Genomic DNA, 16,218 nt, shown 5'->3' on the forward strand with positions numbered 1-16,218 from the left:
GTGAGTGCCACCCTGTTTGGCTCAAGGAAATACTTGTGAGTGTGGATGGCTTCAATAGTGTCCCTTCACACCCTCCCTGGGGGGTTGGGGGGGAGCTGAAGGTGGGATAATCCACAATGTGGAGCTTCCCCTTTTTAATCATACAGGAGGTGGGTGTCCCTATTCCTAAACAGGCCCTATTTTCAAGCCCTAGATTCTGCATTTTTCCTTCATTTCATGCCCTCTCAGCAAAAATCTCAGGTGGGAGAAGGGGTCTCATAAACACTTCAGACTCCACATCTGTAACCCTCCTTGAGCCAGAGTAAGGGAACCAAATAACTTTCTCAAACAATCCCCCTCTAAGTAACAAAGGAGGGGACCTCCTCCCCATTCTGGGCCAAATGCCCTAGGGAGGGGACACTAGCCCAGGTCCCCTAGAACCCACCCTGAAGCCAGCATCTGGGGACCCCCAGGAACTCTATCCTCCACAGAGCGCTACTCTCCTCCCTTCTCCCTGCTAATAGGTATTTCCTGTTTATGAGGCAGCTAGGGCTGGGCTTTTGGGGAAGGGATGGAGATGGAACCTCTCCCTCCTAGGGTTGGGTAGGGGAGTACTTGAGGAGTTCCTGAAGGTTGGGAGTCGCCTCCCTAGAAAAGTGTTTTACATGGAAAAATACACATATAGAGACTCTGCCCCTATGGGTAGAGGGCACTGGAGGGGTCAGCTTCCTGTTCTGAGTCTCTGAAGCCCACGGAAAGAGAGCAGCTTTCAGGCAGGGGGCGGAGGGCGGGGAGAGAAGGCGGGGAGGCTGGATAGAGAAGGGGGGAAGGGAAGTCTTGACTGGTGCGTCAGAGCCTGCAAAGGGGGGGAAGGATGGCTTGCGTGTCACCCCTCCCTCGTCCAACCTGATGGTCATCCCGCAGCCCCTCTCCCCCAGTAAAACGTGAATCCCAGACTCTTAGACGAGGAAGGGTGGGGATCCCACTTAATTAACCCTTCCAGCTCCAGTTCCAACTGGATTAGCAGCCTAGGGAGGAATGTTTAATTTAAAGAGGGGGTGAGTTGAAAGGTTGCTACAAAAATTAGGATTTTACTTTTCCCAGGCAGATTGGGGTGAGCGTGCAACAAGGGGTCTCGCGCCGGTTGGGGTCAGCAGTCCTTTTCCTCTCGTGGAGCGCGGCCTCGAGTGGAAAGAAAGCTACACCTCACAGCCCACCCTGGCTCCGCCTCCCCCAGTCCAGACTCTCGTTCCCGTTCCCGCTCCAGCTCAGCTCCGCTCCCAACCCGGCGGTACCCGGAGGACCGACACTAAGTGCGAGGCTTCGCCTCCCACTGCTCCCCTTCGCCCCCTCTTTCTGGGGTCTCTGCCTCCGTCTCCCTTTTTTAAAAGCTGCGTCACATGCATGCCGTTCCCTTGAACGCTCCCGGGCCTCAGCAGCCCGCCCGCCGCGCGGCGCACGCACGTCGTAGCTCGCTGCGCGCTCGCCTGGGTCACTTTGACACGGCTCTCCCCTCCCACTAGCAGGACAATTAGCATATTAATAAAGCCCGGCCCAGCCCGGCTGGGGCTGGAGAGCCGGCGCCTGCGAGAGGCAGAGCGCGAGCGCGAGCGCGAGGGCGAGGGGGGCGAACGGCGGCGGCGGGAGCGCACAGACACGCACACGCACACGCGCACACACGGACACACACTCCGGGGACGCACACCCGCGCGCACACACGGAGAGGCAGCTCGCCTTCCTGCCTGGCTTCCTTCCTGTCCGCTCGGCGCCTGACAGGCCCCTCGCTGCAGCCAGGGGCCGCCCGCACCGGGTCGAGGCCGGGCCGAGGCCAGGCCGGGCCGGCTGCGAGGGCAGCGGGGGTCGCGGGCGGCGGCAGCGGCTCATGCCCGGCCTGTCCCTGCGAGGGGCGGGCACCGTGACTCGGCTGGGCCCCCAGCGGCGGGCGATGTGAAGATGTCAGTGGGCTGTGCCTGTCCTGGTGAGTGGGTTGCGCGGCTGCCTGGCCCCTCCCTTCCTAACCTTCCCTTTGAGCCCCTTACCCCTTGTTTGGGGAGAACTTGGGTGGAGGGCATCGAAGGCATGGGGGTGTCTGGAGCTGTTGAGGGGTAAGTGGGGCCTTAAGCCGAGAAAGGTTTTTTCACCTGTGAAAATGCGCAGCAGCCCAGAGGTACGGGGAGGGGGCGCTGGGGATAGCTTGTGTATATGGTTTTGGGATTTGTTTTTTTTTTTTTTTTTTAGGGGGGGGGAAGTAGCTAATTGGGGAAGGGCTGGGGGGGGACTGAAATTCCCAGAATTCCAGGGTGTTAGCCAATCAGAAGTGACTCTGGACTTTTGACCCCCCCCTTAGGTCATTAAAGAGTTGTGATTGGCTGTTTTGGGTTGCCCCCCCCTACTTTGCTGCCTATTTCCTTTTACATATCCTGTGACACCCACCCCTCAAGCCATTTCTGAGGACACTGTTTGAGGGGAGGGATTGATTGGGGCCTGTCTTGCCCCCTCCAACTTTTCCTGCCTGTTGCCAGGGAAGGTTGGCTCTCCTGAGGGACAGGAGGTACTCCTAATGGGTGCCAGATAATTAGGCCCTTGAGTCTGGCATCTTTGCCTTAGTAGAAGAGAGAATGTGGCAGACCCAGGAAAGCTAGGAAAATAGAGTGATTTGCATAGAATTGAGTTTGAGGTAGTAATTCTTAACCCCCAAAGTGAGAACTTGTTAGAGAACCAAGGCTCAGCTCAGATCATTACCTCCCCAAAACACATGTCAGCTCTTGTCAGGGACAGCCTGTGTCTTCCTAGGGGTGTGGGGGTAGGCTCAACCTCAACTGCCAGGAGGAAAAAGAAGAGCCATGTGACTAGAGAAGAAGTCTATGCAGGGCCTCAGAACATTTTCTCCATCCCCAGGACTGTGGGTCTTCAAATTGGCCCTCATGTCTCAAGAAGTCAGCTTTTTCCTGGAAGTCAGTGCCTCTGAATCTATCGTGGTTTGGACCCTTTGCCCTGTTCTCTGGGAGATCCACACTCTACACCTTGATGACTGCCCACCCTCCAAGCACAAATGCACACTCCCCCCCCAAGGAGAGCTGCCAGTGTTGAAACTTCCTTGAAAATCATTGTGACCCAGGCCAAGCTGGGTTGGGCATACACCTAAAGTGCCTGCTGAGGTTGACATTTAAGGGTCTTGGGACCCAGAGTAAGAACTAGGAGAGCCTGAGGATCCTGGAATATCTGATTATGGGAACCTTTGGCTCCTGCAGAGGGTGGGGGAGAGGAGGAAAGGGAAGACCTTGCCAAGCTGGAATCCTGCCTGGCGCCATCATCCTTCCTCCTACCAGCTTGGTGCGCATGTTAGTGTTTGTGTTTTTTCCCTGTACTGGGCATCCCAGTTCAGATCTATCCATGCTCCAAGCCTACCCCAGGGTTGTGACCCTCCATCAACACACAAAAGCAGAGCAGAAACTAAGGCTCTGAACAAATGAGCTAAAGGGTTGAGTCTTAAATTTTGATTCTTAGTTACTACAAGTAGTGAGGTAGGAAATGTGTGTGGTGGGGTTGTCAAACTGAAGGTGGATGGGAGCTTGGCCTAAAGTTGGGGAAGGGTGGCTGGGGTCCAGTGGAAGGAGGAGAAAGTTTCCCCCTCAGTCTCTGTGAGTAGCATGGGGACAGAAAAAGGCCCATGCCTGGTGTGTGTGTGTGTGTGGGGTGTATAAAGCGGGAGGCAACTTCAGTTAGTACCCCAAAAGGCAAGTTCCTTTTGTGTGTCTGATGGCCTGGCTGATGGAGTGGGGCAAAAACATGGCTGACAGTAGGGAGTCATCTTCCTGTTTGTGAAGTAGATTGTGGATGGAGGTTAGACTTCAAGGAGAACCACGTGGGGAGGGGCTTGAGGGTAGGCCTGGAGGTGGAGAATGGTAGGAATTTGAGTAAGAGAGGGAACCAAGCTTGCATGGGTGGATGGGAGAGCACATGCTTAAACATAAGAGCATCCTGGCAGCAAGAGGCAGTTCAGGCCCAAAGACCCCCACCACCACTTTGAACAGCCCTGGGGTGAGGGCCCAGGCGCCCTGGTAGGCCTCCTGCTGCCTGTCTCCTTGCCTGTCTGAGTCTCTCCTTTGTGCTCTGCTGTCTCCCGGCTCCTCCTCCTCCCCCAGCCCAGCAGAGACAGCACATGCCCCACACATGTGACTGAAGGAAGCCAAAGCACGCAGACCCACACACATGCACATGCGGAAACACCACAAGATACACACATAGTATCCCATAGTACTGTTGGGGTAGAGAACAGCTTCTGGGGCTGAAATTACCAGAAGCTGGGAGAAGCCCTGCTAAAGGGCATCTCCCTGGGCAGGATGCTAGGGAGCCAGGCCTGTCTGGGGCAGCATGTGGCTCAGAAGGGTTAAGGCTGGGAGGAGTAGGGGGAGGGGAGGAGGCAGCAGTGGTGGCTGCTGGAAGCCAGGAGAGGAGGATGGCAGAGCGCCAGGCCAACGGGAGGCCGGGCACAGACAAAGGAAGGGGGGCAGGCACACTGGAGGCCTGGGTCAGGGGCCTGGGCAGGGGGCAGTGCTGGTACCCCTCATTCTGTGGGCTGGGGCCTGGCTACTGTCCTTTGAGTCCCCCTCCAGTAGGAGTACTCTCCAGCTTCTCTCCTTCATCATCTTTGTCATTCTTTGCTGCTCCCACCACTACCAATTTTAGGTGGTTTTAACTCAGATTTGATCCCTTTAGCTGGACCTCTTCTGCCCTGTGTGTGAGGGTGGGGATGAGGGGCGGTGTCAGAGCAGGAGCAGACTTGCTGGAGAAGGGGAACTGGGAGAGAACCTGTTTTGAATGATATGCCAGAGTCTTGAAGTGTCTTAGCATTTAGGGGCCCTTCCCTACAGTGAGAGGGCAGGCTCATGTGGCTTCTCTCTGAGGAGACATTCTGGGTGCCGGTTCTGAGCTATGGACTGAGGGCAGAAGCTAGAGCACTGACCCCTTCTCCCTCCCCATGTGGACAGTCATTTGAAGCCTGGAGGGGGAAGGGAATAGAAATGGCTACAATGCCCCAAGACTCAACTTGTATCAAGTGGGGTTAGAAGTCCAGGATTCCAACATCAGGTCCTCCTGTCTCACTGTGGTCTGTTCAAGTTAGGATTTTGACAAGTGTGTTCCTGTGTGCTGTAAGGATTACTTTAGATACTGCCTGTCAGAGCATTTTGAAAAGTTTAAAGGTAGGAAACAGTGGCACACACTTACAGTTCCAGCGACTCAGGAGGATAAAGCAGAAGGATCCCAAGTTCAAAGCCAGCCTCATCGACTTACTGAGACCTTGTCTCAAAATAAAAAGGGCTATGGATGTAGCTCAGTGGTTAAAAGACCCTGGGTTCAATCTCCAGTGCCAAATAAATAAACAAATAAGGCAGGAAACAAATTACAGGAATTGTCCTGTCAGTAAGGAAGGAATGTGGCTATTTTAGAATTAGATTGGGAAGTCAGTAGGGATGTCTTAAGTTAAGGTGGTAGGCTATATGTCACAGGGTCTGGTTAAATGTTACAGATTTCAATGTTCGTGAAAGCTAGGATGTATCATGGCCAGGCTGCATTGGGGAATGGTGTGCAGATTTCAGGGAACCCATTTATGGGTAAATCCCTGAATAACAAACATTCATTAAAAATATCCCCCTGGCTGGTTGCAGTGTTGCACACCTGTGATCCCAGTCACTTGGAAGGCTGAGGCAGTAAAATTGTGAGTTCAAATAACAACAAACAACCCTGAAGTCCCCTCACCCCCACCCCTGCCAGCTGCTCTGTGTGTGATAGTCACAGGCTTAAGGGGTATAACCCAGTGTTGGTGTGTATATTGGGGTCAGACTATATATGAATCTGCATGTCTGTGTCCAGGGTTTTGGTATATTTAGGATTTAAGGTGAATGACAGGTTAAAGTGTGTATTAGGTACTGATTTATGTGAAAGTGGGAGATGTTATTTATGTGTGGAGGATGTTCACAGAGCCAGGTACAATATTACTGCAGTCAACCAGTGTGTCATAAGAAATCTAGTCCTTGGGATTATGTGTGAATATAGTTGGGAGAGGTGGGAAGTAGAGAAAACATTCAAATTGCTAAGAATGAAAGTAGGAGCTCCCTCTCTCTGGGAGGGGGGAGAGAGAAAGATTGACTTTTTCCTGTCTAGGTAATAGGGCCTAAATGGCTATCCAAGTTTCAGAAGTGACTCCTTCCTTGGGATACCTCCTGTGGGACTAGAGAACAGACTCCACCTCCATTAATCACATACCTTTTTAGATCTGGGATGGTGGGAAGGAGTTAGCAGCCCCTTCTGGAGGCACTGGGATGAGCAAGTTTGCCTTCCCTAGCTCCTGACAATGTCTTTTACTAACACCATGTGGTTTCAAGGGTAGTGGTGGGGAAGGGTGATTCCTGTTAAGGGATCTAAGCCAGGGGTTGGAACCTATCTGGGTTGAGAGCAGGGAAGCCTAGAGTGCCCCCCCCCCCACGCCCCTTCCTTCAATCAGTGTGTATAGTTTGAAGTCAGAATGTGTCTCTGTCAAAAATAACCACCGGGGCCTTCCCCCAGCTGCTCTGGGATTTCATCCGAGGAGCCCAGGGTGGAAGCCCAGGCTAGTCTTCAACCTGAGAGATCACAGGGGTGAGTAAGAGAGATTTGGGGGAGGTTTGGCAGGCGGGTTGAAAATATTGAAAGTCTGTAGAGAGGCCAGCATCCTCCTCCATCTCTGTCTGAAGCCTTGGCACCCCTGCTCACTCCTGAGAACCACGCTTTGGGCTGGTGGGGTGTATTTTGCTGCTGGCCCTGCAGGACTCCTCGCCATCCAGGTCTCTCCCAGGCCGGTCGGTTCGGTCCCCAGTCTTCGGTCTCCGTCTCTCTTTTGTTTTTCTCAGCAGTCCCTCCTCCCTCTCTCTTCGCTCTTCCTCCTCGCTCGCAGGGAGGGGGCGGGGCCGGCGGGGCAGCTCCACCCTCCGCCCGCCCTGGGGCCTCATTCGGAGAGAGGCTCAGAGAGCGAGCGGGGAGGAGAGGGAGGAGGAGGGAGAGAAAGGGAGAAAGGAAGGAGCCGGCGGGCGCTGCGTGTGTCTGAGTGTGCGAGTGTGAGTGAGTGTGAGTGCTGGGCTCTGCCTCTCCTGCTTCCCCCAGCAGAGGGGTTGGGTGGCCTGGGGAGGCGGGCGGGCTGCTTGGAGGCAGAGGCAGCGAGAGGCGGCGGCGGAGAGAGCCGAGGAGGAGGAGGAGGAGTAGAGAGGAAAGAGCGGAGCAGCCATTGTTGAGGGAAACCTTGCAAACAAAGAAGGCTCCGGACTCCCTGCTGCCCCCCGCCCCCCAGGCCAGCCCCCTGGCCCCCGTCCCCTGGCCCAGTGGCCATTGTAACTTTCCCCCGGGGCTGTGGCCGCCACGGGGCTAGCGGAGGCTGTGCGTGCCAGTCTTTGTGCGGCTGGCGGAGTGGAGCTCCCAGCCAGGCCCGCCTGTCCCACTCGGGACATGAGCGGCTGAAGTTGGTCCCACCTCAGTCCTTACCCCCGCCTGGGACCCTCTGGGCTTCCAGACGCTCCCCGCACCTCTCCTGGCCCCCTCAGTTCTCCCAGGTAAGTCTGGGCACCCTGCAAGCTTGTTGGGGGTGGGCGCAAGGCCCTCTCTCTGGCCCAGGCCTGGGGAGAGGTGCCCCAGATCAGAGAGCCTGGGACTGCTGGCCTGCTGACCTGTGGTCAGCCCCCAAAAGGAGGGGGCCTGCTCCTGGGTCATACTGGTTACCATGGGAATGCCCCGCTGGAGGTACCCTCCACAGCCTCAGGATGCAGCTTCCATTCTGAGAAAACTTTGCTAGTTCTGGACTGTTATTCCCTTCTCCTTCCTGAAGCTCCCAGTTTGCTGGGAATGGGGTATCCGAGTTCAGAGCAGGATGACACATTCCCTTCACCCCCACCTTTCTCCCTCTACTCCTTCTGCTGGGGACAGGCAGCAACAGGGACAGATGGTCTGGGCGACGGTCCCTCCCCTTCTCTCACTCCCATCCCCTTGTGCTGGGTCTAGTGGGAGTTGCTGTGGCTCTGGAGAGATGCTGAATTTGTTTGTGTCCATTCACTGGAGGTGTAAATAGAGGCTCCAGAGCAATGAGCTTCAGCTCCTCAGAACTATTACCCAATTCCAGGAAATGCCTATTCTTTCTCTAGAGAGAGAAACTAAGGCTCTGAGACTTTTTTTGAAATTGGAGTGGAACTCAGGTGTTCTGCTACCCTTCTGCAGGTTCTTGAACTGGTGCATTTCATTTTCTCTTTCTTTTCTTTTCTTTTTTTTTTTTTTTTAAAGAGAGAGTGAGAGAGGAGAGGGGAGAGAGAGAGAGAATTTTTAATATTTATATTTTAGTTCTCAGTGAACACAACATCTTTGTTGGTATGTGATGCTGAGGATCGAACCCGGGCTGCACGCATGCCAGGCGGTAGTACCTGTCTGTAGAGTTGAGAGTCTTGGGGGCTGAGTAGGGACTCTTTCCTGAAACACAGGCTTAGTACAACACTGGCATGCAGAGGCAGTGTGTGCTGTTTGTATCATGTGGATATGGCCCATGAGAGCTTGCATGGGGTGAGGGCCTGTTGTGGCCACCCTGATCCTACCTGGGACTGCTGGGTTCCAGCCTTGGTGGGCATGTTGGGACGAGTTGAGGGTGGAAGCCTGCTAGGCAGGATGGAGGCACACATGTGTGAAGGCACACACAGGCTCTGATTCTTGGCACCTTCGGGGGACTGTGCATTCTGGGCCCCTGGGGGACCCTTCTTTTGCCCACATTATGAGAAGGGGCCCTTGGGGAGAGAATTAAATGACACATTTTGGCACAGGGTCTTCCTTTGTCTCTTCCCCCGCCCAAGGAACATTGTATTTAAATCGAGGAGGGGGCAGACAATACAGCTAACTTTCCAAATGTTATCAAGTTTTGGGGACCTAAGAAAGTTAATATGACCAAGGCTAGAACCTTTGGGGCTATGCTTCAGTTTCACATTTGGTGAGGCGGGGGAAGAGTAGAGTTGTATGGTTACCTGGTTACCTACCCAACTACGAATTTAACACTTACAGTCAGGAAATAGTATGCCAGCAACTATTTATGCTGCTAGATGAGGTGGAAGAGTGGCTACCATGTGTACATGCCCAGATATATGAGAGACCTTTTTTTTTTTAAAGTTACCATTTGCCTCCTAGACTGAGCCTTCTGGAACCCACACTCCTTACCAGGCCTCCTGTGTTCCATTCCTAAGTAGTGTGGAGGCTCATCTGCTTCCCTCCCCCACTACAAGTCTCATGAGAGAAGGGGTTGAGGCTTTGGGTGTCTCCTTGGGAGACAATACTCTACCCATGGTGGGTGTGGGGGCTGGGCTGATAAGTAGTGGCTGATGGGGAAGGCAGAAGGTCCAACTGGTTATCTGGTGGGTAACACTCAACAGGCAACCCCCCCCTTTATCTTTCTATCCCCTACCCTCCTGGGATCCTGGGGATGGAGGAGGGGCAGAGAGTTCCCAAAAGTCCCTTCTCCCCCCAAGTCTTGGTCTCTCTCTAGAGGGCAATAAAGGGATAAGATGATACAAATAGCATAGGATATGGAAATCAGAATATCTGGGCTCAGGTTTTAGCTTATTATTATATTATCCTCATGATCTTGGCAAGTACCTTTGAGCCTTCAGTTGCTTCATCTGTAGAATTGGAATTTTACTGTTAACTCTACTACCTTGCTAGTAGGTTGTTGTGATGATTGAATGAAACTATGTAGATAAAAAGGGAGTTATCAAAATTAAATTCTAGTGTTTCTTTTTTTTTTTTTTCCAACACTGGAGAATTGAACTCAGGGACACTTTACTACTGAGCTACATCCCTAACATTTTTTATTTTGAGACACAATCTTGCTAAGTTGCATGGGCTGGCCTCAAATTTGAGATCCTTCTGCCTCAGCCTTCTGAATAGCTGGGATTTAATATTTAGATATTTACTTATTCTGATATTAACATTTCTTCCCAGCTTCAGTTTCTTTTCTGCTATTCAGGGCTCAGCCAAATGAAAAAATGATGCAGATTGAATAGGCTGAATAATCCTGGTTTCTTTATTTTAGGGTTTTTTGTTTGTTTGTTTGTTTGTTTTTCCTTTTCTTTTTTTGTACTGAGATTGAATCCAGAGATGCTTTATCACTAGCTAACATCTCCAGGCCTTTTTCTTATTTTTTATTTTGAGAAAGGGCCTGCTAGGTTCCTGAGGCTGACCTCAAACTTGGGATTCTCCTGCCTCAGCCTCCTAAATTACTAGGAATACAGGCATCTGCCACAGTGCCAGGCCGAACCCAGTGTTTGCTAGGCAAATACTCTATCAGTGAGCTATACCCCAGCCTCCCAGCTTCTTAATTAAACAAGGCTGGAGCCATATTAAAATGATAGATGCTCCCTAGAGTAGTCCCTACACCAGTTCACCATTCACAGTAACCTGGGCAGAGGGCTCCAAAAGATAGTCCCTTTCCACATGATCCAGCAGGCTTCCAGGACATCTCCCAGGAGTGTTTCAAGGGGTTCTTCCTTTCTCTTTCTTAGGTTGTTCCTCAAAGTCATTCAAGCTGTACTCACCGAAGGAGCCCCCGAACGGCAACGCCTTCCCTCCCTTTCATCCCGGCACCATGCTGGATCGGGATGTGGGGTGAGTCCCTTGCCAATTTCCTAACCTTTCTTTAGATGGGAGCCTGCCTATAAAGGGGAGGGAGTGGACTCCCCCCCCCCCTCAGTAATTCCTGTCTTCCACCCTCATTCTCATAGCCTCTTCCCTTACACAGCCCAACTCCCATGTACCCACCTACATACCTGGAACCTGGGATTGGGTAAGTAGACTTTATCAGGAAGGGAGAAGTGGGGATAGTATGACTCTGCTCCTACTGACTTCCCTTCACTTCCTCAGGAGGCACACACCATATGGTAACCAAACTGACTACAGAATATTCGAGCTTAACAAACGGCTTCAGAACTGGACAGAGGTATGACAAAGGGAAAAGAGACTGAAAGTAGAAGGTCCATCTGGGCACCCCTGGAATATCTTATGACACTTATACACACACCCTTCCCTGTGCTCCCTAGGAGTGCGACAATCTCTGGTGGGATGCTTTCACGACTGAGTTCTTTGAGGATGATGCCATGTTGACCATCACTTTCTGCCTGGAGGATGGACCAAAGAGATACAGTGAGTGGCCTTGGGGTTCTTGCTGTGAGAGTGTTTATCTCCTGTGTATTCTAAGCCTGGAAATGCCAAGGGGTCTGTCTTGGCAGGGGAAGCATCTGCCTGATCTTTTTTGAAGTCCCTCAGTCCTGAAGTTTGTTCCATCTCTACAGCTATTGGCCGGACCTTGATCCCACGCTACTTCCGCAGCATTTTTGAGGGGGGTGCTACGGAGCTATATTATGTGCTTAAGCATCCCAAGGAGGCATTTCACAGCAACTTTGTGTCCCTCGACTGTGACCAGGGCAGCATGGTGACCCAGCACGGCAAACCCATGTTTACCCAGGTTAGCAACACAGTAGGATGTGGAACACTGGGGTCTTTGGGTTTCATTTCCTTTCTTCCAACACGTACTCACAGCTGTTCACCAAGTAGGCATAATGGAAATGGCAAAAATGAGAAGGGAAAGTGGGTATGCTGCAGCATTCAGCAAACATTTATCAGCTTTGTATATGATATTTTTGGGGGTCCCAAAGTTAAATAGTGAACAAGAACCTGCCCTCATAAAGCTTGTAGCTGATAGGTGTATTACTGGTTGTATGGGGAAAGGACAAGGATCTCTTATACTTTCTTACTGTGTGTGTGTGTGTGTGTGTGTGTGAAGGCCAGGTGTGATATGTATATGGGATAGGGGGTTGCTGTGACATTTATACACCCAGATTTATGCAGGTAACATAAATGTGTATATGTATATATAGTTGTGAACAAACAGGAGAACTGTAACAGGCACATTTTCTTATATATGGGGATGGGACAAGGTTGTGACAAGCCTGTCCCCAGGTGTGTGTGGAGGGCCGGTTGTACCTGGAATTCATGTTTGATGACATGATGCGGATAAAGACGTGGCACTTCAGCATTCGGCAGCACCGAGAGCTCATCCCCCGGAGCATCCTTGCCATGCATGTGAGTTGTGGGCAGGACAAGATGCAAGGGGGAAAGCAGGCAGCAGGAAGGGTGGAACAGGGTCTGCCATGTCCTGGCTGTAGCCTTAGAGGTACCTTAAAAAATGGATTTAGGGCTGGGGTTGTGGCTCAGCGGTAGAGCACTCATCTCACACGCACGGGACCCTGGGTTCCATCCTCAGCACCACGTAAAAAAATAAATGAGTGAAATAGAGGTATTGTGTCCAACTATAAAATGAATACTTAAAAAAAAAATGGGTTTAGGGGCTGGGGTTGTGGCTCAGTGATAGAATGCTCACCTAGCATGTGTGAGGCTCAGGGTTCAATCCTCAGTACTACATAAAAATAAGTAAGTAAAATAAAGGAATTTAAAAAAAAAAACTGGTGTAATGCTAGCCCCTCTTTTCTCTCAGGAATATTATCAATGCTCAGATGATAGGGTCAGTGAGCAGATGCAACCCCAAAACCAGTGTTCTTGTCTTTCTCTCCTCTAGGCCCAGGACCCCCAGATGTTGGATCAGCTCTCTAAAAATATCACCCGGTGTGGATTATCCAATTCCACTCTCAACTACCTCCGAGTGAGTCTCTGATCACCCTGTTTCTGCCCCATCCATTTGATCTGGGTTCCATGTCTTTTCCCCTGACAACTACCTTCTGGTCTACCCCCAGCTCTGTGTGATACTTGAGCCCATGCAGGAGCTCATGTCCCGTCACAAGACCTACAGCCTCAGCCCCCGAGACTGCCTCAAGACCTGCCTTTTCCAGAAGTGGCAGCGCATGGTAGCACCCCCCGGTGAGTGGCTTGTACCTGCTCTTATCATGCCCTAACACAAGTCCCCAAGACTGTATCTTTATCTCCTTATGAAGTTCCCTCTGGCCCTTCCTTGCTCTTGGGTCTGCAAGATTGGGGACAGTATTGGCTCAGTCTCTTGAGTATCCACATGGAGGACAGGGGCCCCCAGAGCCCTCTCCCACCTGAGTCTCCTTTCCCTGACACAGCGGAGCCTGCACGGCAACAGCCCAGCAAACGGCGGAAACGGAAGATGTCAGGGGGCAGCACCATGAGTTCAGGGGGTGGCAACACTAACAACAGCAACAGTAAGAAGAAGAGCCCAGCCAGCACCTTCGCCCTCTCCAGCCAGGTACCTGTAAGCATCTCGGCTTTCTTCTCTCTTCTGGGCTGCCCCACCACTCACCCTTGACCCCTGTCCAAGCTTGAGCTCAATAGGAGGCATAGAAACAAATATATTTTTACCATATATTTTGCCAGCATGAACTGACTCCTTTCACTGATGAGAGAATTCTTGCAGGCACATGCATGGTGGTGATCACACAGAGTCAGCCACAGGCACATGGAACATACAGGAATGGTGATAGCCTTGAAAACATGGACATTCAGGGCAGACAGCTTGGGACACACACTATCAGAAATATATACTCACACTGATAGAGGGACACACAGACTTGAATGTTTGCAGATCTAAAATACACACACATGCACATGTACACACACACATTTCCCTCCCTCATGTTTTTGATCTGCTTCCTCTTACATGTGAACAGAAGTTTAGGAGTCCCCTTAAATTCTGGGGGAGATGAATTAGGAAGCTAGGGGATTGATGTTTCTGCTGGAATCTGATGAATATGGGCTAAAGGCTTTGATGCTCTGGTGGGAAAGATTCCAGGAGCTGAGGGTGTCAGAGGAGTTGGGTTTTTAAACTTGGGTTTCAGGAGGGGGTGGGGTGTGTTGAACTTCCAGGGTGGGCATGGGGGTTCTGGGGGTATATGCTGCCCTGGGCCGGGCGAGCCCCTGCCCCGATTATGTTTGGGGACCTCCGCCACTCTCAGGATGTGATGGTGGTGGGGGAGCCCACCCTGATGGGCGGGGAGTTCGGGGACGAGGACGAGAGGCTCATCACCCGGCTGGAGAACACCCAGTTTGACGCGGCCAACGGCATTGACGACGAGGACAGCTTTAACAACTCCCCTGCACTGGGCGCCAACAGCCCTTGGAACAGCAAGCCTCCGTCCAGCCAAGAAAGCAAATCGGAGAACCCCACGTCACAGGCCTCCCAATAAAGGCCCTGCCTTGGTCACCCAGTGCTCTGCCTGCCTGCCCCACCCCTCGTAGCCCCAGGGAGCAGAAGACAGAAGAAGAGACTGAGCATCTAAAATGGGCAGCCTCCATCCACCCACTTCAGGGAGGAACTGGACTCGCTGGGGGCAGGTGCCAAGATGTGCCCCCCAGTGGCCCTGGGCTGGGCCTGGCCCCTGCAGAGCCTTTTGGGGGAAGGGGTTACTCATGTGGATGCCTACGTGGACCCTGGACCTCTGAAAAATGTTTTGACCATCCCCCCAGGGCATTTGCCTCCATCTTTACCCCAAGTTCTGGGTTCCCCTTTGTCCTGGCTTATCTCCTTCAAGACTGGGGCTGTCCATACCCACAGCCCTTAGGGGTTAAGGTCATGGGGCTTGGTTGAATGCCCCTTCCCCTAGGTGGCTGGTATTAGAGGGGTGAAGCTCTGGGCTCCTTGTTCCTTTCTGCCACTTATCCCAGCTCCAACAAGTTTTTTAAAGAATAATATTATTAAAAATGTAAGTTTAAAAAAAAAATCACTCATGTTCCCCCTCTTCCCCTTATTAAAGTCTAGCTACCTCCCTCCTCCTGGTAGATGGGCGAGCCTAGGGCCTAGGTGGAGGTAAGAGTATGGGTGGAGGTATGCATACCATTTTATATAGTTCAAGAGCTTCAGACCAAGGAGACACTTTGCCATTTCCCCTTTTCCTCTGGGGTGACTGGAGTTGGGGAAGGCATGCCGTGGGTGGGGGTGGGGCATAGATGGCCACATCTTTTGACAACCCCCTGCTGTTGTCTCTGTCTCCCCATCCTCCAGGACTCTAGCCTGCCCTCAGTGCTTGTGACTCCCTCTGTCCTACCCCACCCCATCCATGGTGTGTATTTTTACCAGTCCTCCACTAGAGCAGCTGATTTGGATGAGGGGAGGGGAGGCTCTCTTCCTCAGGGAATATGGAGGGAAGGGAGCAGCCTTGTTTGTCACTGTATTTTTTGTTTTGTCTCCATTGGGCAGGCATGGGATGGGATGGGAGAGGGGCTTATCCACTCTTTACCAGAACCCTCTTGTCTTCCCCTGATCCCTCAAACTGCATATCTCATCCTAGCCTCCCCTCAGAGGGGAAGGAGCCATTAAGGATATATCCCAGCTCTAAGCCCACCAAGGAGAAAGGCCTCCATCTCCAAGCTGAGGTAGAGGGTCATCTCCCAACACCTCCCCTTCCTTATAGAAGGGAGGAGGGGGCAGCCAGGATCCTCAGCTCCTATTCACACTTGGACCTATGGAGGATTAGGGCAAGGGTCCCACCCAGATCCTGGTTTTGCTGCCTTTTCCTGTGGCCAGTCCCAGGAAGTTTCAGCGTCACCTCTCTCACTCTTCCCTCTGGATTATGGAGTTCCCGTGCCCTGTTTCCTTCACTCCAACTGCCACTTTGGGGAGGGTACTGTGTCAGGAGCTGAGGGAAGGGGTGAGGAAGGTGGATGTCCCACCCCAACTGTAATGCCTTTTTTTTTTTTTTTTTTTTTTTTTGGGCCATTTGAGTCATGTATGGTACTGATCAATAAACAGACTTTTTGGTTTGAGAGTGTCCTGGTTGGTTATTGATGCATATTAATGATTCCGTTCAAAACAATCTTTCCTAAGAATATTTGAGAGAAAGGTTATGAATGGGACACGTTTTCCTTCAATCTATGGAGTTGTTACCCTGAGTCATGCCTATCTTTTACCCTAACCCCAAAATTTGTCCCCAGGTATTCCAGCCTGGCCCCATCTTCCTTAGAAGTTAACTTCACCCCTGCCCTCCCAACTGTTGTCCCTTACCCCTAGCTGTCATGAGGTTGTCAGATAGGTGTTCTTCCTGAGGCAGGGTTCCTGGGGATAGAGCCCAAGGTTAAACTGTGGAGGGAGGGGTGGGGAAAAGGTCCTTTCCTAGAAGGGGTCTTGGGTTGGAGGATCTTGGGGTGGTTATTGTTCCTGAACTGTGCCTTCCTATTTTCTATCTCTACCCACCCCCAGCATAGCAGCAGATCTGA

General features: G+C 52.0%; 1 protein-coding gene across 4 annotated transcripts; it reads left to right on the forward strand.

Moving 5' to 3' along the window:
- The first annotated feature begins 1,515 nt into the window (after positions 1-1,515).
- Positions 1,516-15,770, forward strand: Ldb1 (LIM domain binding 1). Of its 4 annotated transcripts, none has more exons than XM_005333638.5 (11): positions 1,516-1,957; positions 10,539-10,641; positions 10,775-10,819; positions 10,897-10,972; positions 11,073-11,175; positions 11,325-11,497; positions 11,992-12,114; positions 12,608-12,691; positions 12,783-12,906; positions 13,113-13,261; positions 13,962-15,770. In XM_005333638.5, the coding sequence occupies exons 1-11, from the start codon at positions 1,933-1,935 to the stop codon at positions 14,190-14,192; spliced, it is 1,236 nt and encodes a 411-aa protein (XP_005333695.1). In that variant the 5' UTR covers positions 1,516-1,932; the 3' UTR covers positions 14,193-15,770. The 4 variants fall into 4 exon arrangements, with proteins under 4 accessions (XP_005333695.1, XP_013217557.1, XP_021587539.1 ...); XM_013362103.4 differs by having other exon boundaries at positions 13,113-13,255; XM_021731864.3 differs by lacking the exon at positions 1,516-1,957 and adding an exon at positions 7,021-7,562.
- Positions 15,771-16,218: the final 448 nt, after the last annotated feature.

The sequence above is a fragment of the Ictidomys tridecemlineatus genome, chromosome 1, assembly GCF_052094955.1.
Source record: "Ictidomys tridecemlineatus isolate mIctTri1 chromosome 1, mIctTri1.hap1, whole genome shotgun sequence".
NCBI classification, from domain to species: domain Eukaryota; kingdom Metazoa; phylum Chordata; class Mammalia; order Rodentia; family Sciuridae; genus Ictidomys; species Ictidomys tridecemlineatus.